This window comes from Varanus komodoensis, unplaced genomic scaffold, assembly GCF_004798865.1.
Source record: "Varanus komodoensis strain SLA01 unplaced genomic scaffold, ASM479886v1 scaffold141, whole genome shotgun sequence".
In the NCBI taxonomy this organism is placed as follows: Eukaryota; Metazoa; Chordata; class Lepidosauria; order Squamata; family Varanidae; genus Varanus; species Varanus komodoensis.
The window spans coordinates 238,036-244,624 of NW_025335413.1; the positions used below are offsets into that span (position 1 = coordinate 238,036).

The window sequence follows — 6,589 nt, forward strand, 5'->3', positions numbered from 1 at the left end:
GGAAGAAAGGTGTAGCATAAATGCAATAATAATAATAATAATAATAATAATAATAATCATCATCATCATCATCACTGCAGAGAAAGGTGCTCATTACCTTGCTCCATTCAAGTGTTAAATCTCATCCTAGCTCAAGAACAGGGTGATAGATCGAAGCCCTCCAGAGTTTTTGATTACAGCTCACATCATCCCCAGCCAACTTGGGAGGATGGGAGTTCTAGGCCACCCCTGTTTAAGAGTTTTGCTGAGCCCATTTTGTTGGCTTTCAGGCCTCGGCGTCCTTGCTCTCCTGGGCGGTTCTGCCCCATGGTAGAGTCTGACCAAAAGGGAGGTGATCCTTCGGCCATGTTGGGGGCAACGTCAGACAGCAGAGTGAAGACGGAGGAGCTCGACGTGGCCAGTCTGGAAAGCGGTGTGGGCCCCCTCGGCATGCAGGCCAGGGGTGCGAGAGAATTCTGGGGGTCGGCAGTGGAGCAGGACCTCGCAGAGGCCGCCCTGGGCACGGGCAGGTGGTGCCTGCGTTTCCGGCAGCTGCGCTACCAGGAGGCCGAGGGGCCCCGGGGGGTCTGCAGCCGGCTCCATGACCTCTGCCAGCAGTGGCTGCAGCTGGAGCAACACAGCAAGGCGCAGATGCTGGACCTGGTGGTTCTGGAGCAGTTCCTGGCCGTCCTGCCCCCCGAGATGCAGAGCTGGGTGAGGGGGTGCGGCGCGGAGACCAGCTCCCAGGCGGTGGCCCTGGCGGAGAGCTTCCTGCTGAGCCAGGCCCAGGACCAGAAGCAGCGGGTGCAGCAAGTGAGAGCGTTTCATCCGCACCTTTCAGCGGGTCAAGCATCTCTCCAGGGGGGTCTGCCCCCCTGCCCCTCCCCTCCCCTCCTTTATCCTGCTTTCTCTGTGCTCCTCTGGCTGCAGGAGCTGCTTGGCCGCGTGGCCGTGGATTTCCCTGCGGCAGAGCAGGCCCCATCAGACGCAGGCCAGGGAGCGCGATCCCGCTGGATCGTGCAGGAGGCGGGCGGAAGGACCAGCTCTCCGCCAGGGCAGGCTGCCGTGCGGGTGAAGCAGGTGAGAGCTGCTCGCTGGAGAGTTCCCCGGGGCTTCTGGCTGGGGGAATTCCGGGGCTGGGGCAGCCGCAGCAGGGGATTCGGGGGGCCCTTGCCCCGAGAGTGCCTCAGCTCCCCTCTGCACGGCCGGTGTGTTTGCACAAGCTTTGTCACCGTTCAGAAGTGTTGGGAGGACTGACACTTGGCGGTCCCGCATCTCCATCTTGCTTTCTTTAATTTCAAACTCCAGCAGCGGTGACCCCAAACGTGACTTTTGCTGAGGGGTTTGTCAGGGAGGTACAAGACCCCTAAGCCCCAATGGAGACCCTTGACCTCTTGCAGGGGGGTCCTAACCGTCTCCCTCAGTTGGCCGGATTTTCTGGAAATCTCCCGAGAGGGAGCAGTCCAGCCCCTGCAGTTTCACCCCTCCCCCTTCTGAAACCTTCTCCACTGCTCTCTGACCCCCTCTGTTCCCTGGTGGTCCTCACTGCTGTTTCAGGAACCAGAAATGTCTTTGGAAATGGCCACTGGGCTCCCTGAGGTGGAGAAGGATCCGTGGATGCCGTCATGCTCTTCCCCCAATATCGAGGGAGGAGGAGCAGCTTCTGAGTGCCGGGATCAGGTGAGCGAATGGTGTCCGGGGGGCTGAGCAGGGGACGGCCTGGTGCTTCTGTCCCTGAGCAGGGGAGGGCCTCCGTTCCATCTTCGAGGTTGCCCAGTGTGGAGGCTGTGCCCAGAACCTCATCAAGGGTGGTGCGTTCAGGCAGCTGCCGAGGATCCACCCCCTTGGGGCCCCCGGCCCTGGCCCAAGGGGCCCCAAGAACCTGCAGCCAGCACTTCTTTGATGTTTGGGGGAGGTAGGCAATCCCCCGGCTGCCCCTTTGAACTGTTCTTGCGGACTGTGCCCAGAAGTGGGAAGAGACCTTCCAGGAGTGCTGAGCGGGAACTGTTCTCCTTCCCCCCAGGATCTGCGGCCCATCAAGGAAGAGGCGGAGGATTTTCCCGCAGAAAAGATGGTGCTGCTGGATTTGCACCCACACTTCTTGTGCAGGGAAATCGCAGGAGATGGTTGGGAATCCGTAACCCCTCTGGGTAAGTCTCCCTTCCCCCGCCCCCGGAATGATGATACCTGTGTGCAGGTGGCCGTCAGAATACCTGTGGACCCTTCTTGCACTCCTCCGGCATTTCCGCCCCAAGACCGGCTCTCTGCAGGGCGGCTCACGGAGGTCCTTTGGGTGGACCCCTCTGGGGGCAGCGGTGCCTTGGGAAATGTCACCCCCTGGCCCCCTTCATCTTATGGGCCCCCGTTTGGAGGGACAATGAGAAACTGCAGCTACCATTTCTCTCCGCTCTTCCTCTTGTCCTCCCTCTTTCAAATTGCTTCCACCGTCATGGCCTGGCATTTGTGTATTTCCCTGAGAGCCTCCCTTTCCGCCTCTTGCCCAGAATCCAGGCAGCTGACATGGCCTTCTTCCTTTTTTGCTGTCATGACAACCCTGTGAGGTAGGCTAGGCTGAGAATCTGTGACTGGCCCAAAGTCCCCCAGTGAGGTTTCCTTTGGCTACTGGTCTCCTGCGCCCCCGTCCAGTACTCTGTCACACTGAAAGATGAAATACGAAACACGCCCAGAAGGACAAGATGCATAGAATGGATTTAGCCTCAAGAAGAGCCCTGCAGGTGTGAATCGGCCCTTGGGCACATGCCATGCACAGGTAGGTCTTGCCTTCCTGCTGGAGGCAACTACCTGGACCCCAGTCTGGATGGCTAGTGCTCAATGCCAGGAAACACCGCCCCACATGGCCACCTGGCCTGTAAAAGCAGCAAAGCCCTTCACCTGCTCCGAAAAGGACAAAAATCCGCAGCCTCTGAGCAAGTGCAGTTTCGCCCATCATTCTCTCAGAAGATGGCTAAAATGGGTTTTGTTTGTGCAGCTGTTACTCTCAGGATGTGCACTGGGGTCCCGGTGGGTTGTGGGACCCAGGACATCGTCCCCAAGGTCCCACGGTGACTGAAGCACTGTTGGGGGCAGGCCTCTGCCCAAGCCGCAGCGGATGCTTCCAGGCGTGGATGTCTGTGTATCCACCTGCTTTCACCCAACCGTGGCCCACTCTGCCAGCAGGGTTTTCAGAGCAGCAGGAAGCAGCTGTTCCCTGTAGCTCCACAACAGCCCTGCGAGGGAGGATAAGGACGTTAAGTGTCACCGGCCCTAAGACTGCCTGGTGAACCTTGCAGCTGGAAACTGAGGCCTGGCCTTCAGCGCCCCAGTTCAACACTAGCCTCACAGTGGCAGTTTTTAGTTCAGGTCAGTCAATTAAATAAACTTATTTCATACAGGGATGGGGAATGTTTTCGGTCCGAGGGCCGTATTGCAAAACGGGTAAGGTCTCTGGGGCCGCATTCCATGTGTGGACAGGACCAAATGTGAGAATTGCCTTTTTTAGGCGTTCTCAGAAGCAAAAGCCTGCTCTATGTCTACTCACAAGTAAGCAGAGCTAAATCACTCCTCTGCTCTTTTAAATACATCCTGAATATTTGCCTGTCTGCTCACAGGTTGGCTAAGCGCAATTGTGGGTCTGCGCTGAAAAGCACTTGTGCTCTTAATCGAGTTTCAGCTTGATTTCTCTCCTGGGCTCTTGTCTCTCTTCTTCCCAGGAGGTGATGTGAAGGGGATGAGGAATGCTGGACAACCCTGCAGGGTGTTGTTGGAAGCCAAGTGCAATCAGGAGGAAGAGCAGAACACAAAGACAGAAGCAAACAGGGGACGGAGGAAAGAATCCTCAAAACCCACATTCCCAGAAAAAACAGAGAATGGAAAGGAAGGGAGTCGATGCCTTGTTTGTGGGAAAAGCTTCAGTAGCAAATCAAGCCTTAACCTTCATAAGAGAACGCACACAGGGGAGAAACCATATAAATGCTTGGGATGTGGGAAAAGCTTTGGTCAAAGTGGACACCTTACATCACATCAAAGAATCCACACTGGGGAGAAACCATATAAATGCCTGGAGTGTGGAAAGGGCTTCAATCAGAAGATAACTCTTACCTTTCACCAAGGGTCTCACACAGGAGAGAAGCCATTTAAATGCTTGGAGTGTGGAAAAACCTACAGCCGAAAGTCATACTTGACTAGACATCAACGAAGTCACATGATGGGGAAACAATATAAATGTTTGAAATGTGGAAAGAGTTTTAGTCATAACCAAAACCTTCATGCACATCAAAAAATCCACAAAGGGGGGAAACCATATGAATGCCTGGAGTGCGGGAAAAGGTTTCCTCAGAAGATACATCTCTGCATCTCAGGGTAGTGACATTTATGAAAGCTGAGAAAACAACAGTGAAAAATCTTAAAAGACGATCACATTTATTCTGGTAGAGGTTTTCTGGACTATTGCCTACTTCGTCAGAATGGTGTATTCTGGGGATTCTCTGGTTTCTTTGCCGGACATGTGCTTGGGGATGCATGGGGCAGGGGAAGCATTTTAAACAGCAAGGTTGGAAGGAATGAAATCCAGGAAGCAGTGACAGTGACGATCCTGTTATTTTTTTTAAATTTTAATTTAATGTAATAAAACATTTTTATCCCATCTTTCACTGAACGTCTCACGACGGCTTACAAAACAAAAAATCCACAACAACTATTAATTGTAGCCATCTACAAAGTGGTTGCAGCTGGTGACTTAAGCACACCAGCATGAGATGAGATGAGTCATTTCAGGCCTTGAGAGATAAAAGTGAACTGGGTTGCAAGGGGTAACTTGGTAGTCCACTTGAAGATCAGTGAATGGAGTCTATTCTCAAATCTGTGTGAACCCTTCCTGCCCTATTTGGGGGCACCAGAGCCTGAGGGTCCCGGAGGAAGGCAGAAAAGAGTCCTTCATATTTCAGCATTTCCAGCCAACACTCTTGGTCTGCTGTCCGAATGCAGCTTCTTGGGTTCCCCAGATGGGCCTGCTGGCTGGGAAACGCGAGTGACGGGACCTTTTCCTGTAGGACTGCAGCCCATCTCATATTTCAGTGTCCATTCTCCCAAACTGGAGAAATCCTGCAGTATCTTGACTTTTTGTTTTAACCATCCTAAAAAATTCCAGATCATTCATGAATAGGCTGAAAAGCTTCGGTCCTCATTCAGATCCCTGCAGGACCCCTCTGGCTACCTCCCTCCATGGGGAGAATTTATAATTTATTTCTACTCTCAGCTTTCTGTTCTTCAATCAATTACTGAGGCGTAAGGGGACTCCTGGCCCTTCTGGACTCAGGTAGTTAGGCTTCTATGCTAGTTGAAAATGTAGTAAGGTCAGAGTTGGTACCGTGAACTGACTGTCTGTCTGTCTGTCTTTAAGATACTTGTATGCTGTCCTTTGTGACAGCCTCAGGACGGCTTACATGAATACAATTCCAACATAAATAATGATATTATATCATAAATAACGTAAAAACATTCACAGTACATCCTCTCTTAATAAAAATAATAAGAATAAAGAATAAAACGTGACTGTATACAAATTAACAGTATTATTAAAATTGAATCAGTTGCTAAAATGAACGTTACATCAAAAGGTCTTTACCTGGTGCCGAAAAGAATAGAGGGTTGGCACCAGGCGGACCTCTCTGGGGAACATGTTTCATGGTCTGGGTGCCACCACAGAGAAGGCCCTCCTCTGCGAGGATACCCTCTGTACCTCCCTCAAAGAGGGTTCCTGGAGCAAGGCCTCCCCTGCCGATCTTAAGGGGCATGAAGGCATACAGGGGAAGAGATGTTCCTTCAGGTATCCAGGACCCAAGCCGTTTCGGGTTTCATAGGTAAGTACCAGCACTTTACTGACCCTTTCCTTCTGCACCCTGTGAGCTATTGACTTTGCTAAGTATTTGTTTCATAGTAATAAAGAACTGAATAGGTCTTTATTGGATAATTTTTGAATTTAATTTTTTCCTGTTACTGTCTTAGAACAAACCGTTCATCCCTTTAAATGCTCTTCTTATGATAACGTCCTACACTGAGCAGGGGGTTGGTCTTAATGACCTTAATGCCCCTTCCAACTCCATGTCGTGATGATTCGGTGTGTATGCAGTCTGTGGAAAGGTGTCGTGCCAATACGCTAACTCAGTGGTTTCCAGACTTTTCTGGTCATGGAACCTTTCTGAAGACATTTGTTTCCTGTGGAGCCCTAACTCCATCCCTGATTTTTACTAAGCCTTGTGAACCCACAATGTCCTTCCTTCTTTCATCTGCTCCGAAAGAATGCTTTGCATAACTGAGTAGGTTTGGAAATAAAGATAAAACATTTTAAATATATTAAATATGTTCAAGGATAGACTAGACATGCACATGGGAGGCATGTCATGAGCAGAGCCACCTGGAGCCGGGGGTCAGACTAGATGGCCTGGGGGACCCCTTCTGACTCACTCTGTTTCTATGTTTCTATAACAAATGAATAAAGCAATTATATTGTGAAATCCCAAATAAATTCTTTTGATTATTCCCAATACTACGCAACAAACAGAGTCCTAGGAACTAGACGGTCCAATGCTTTTCTTTCTTTGCTGCTTAGACG

General features: G+C 51.3%; 1 protein-coding gene across 1 annotated transcript; it reads left to right on the forward strand.

Moving 5' to 3' along the window:
* The first annotated feature begins 345 nt into the window (after nucleotides 1-345).
* LOC123020138 (zinc finger and SCAN domain-containing protein 31-like) lies at nucleotides 346-4,342 on the forward strand. Its single transcript, XM_044423565.1, has 6 exons — nucleotides 346-792; nucleotides 910-1,059; nucleotides 1,537-1,659; nucleotides 2,003-2,129; nucleotides 3,690-3,980; nucleotides 4,089-4,342. Exons 1-6 carry the CDS (start codon nucleotides 346-348, stop codon nucleotides 4,340-4,342), a joined length of 1,392 nt encoding a protein of 463 aa, XP_044279500.1.
* Nucleotides 4,343-6,589: the final 2,247 nt, after the last annotated feature.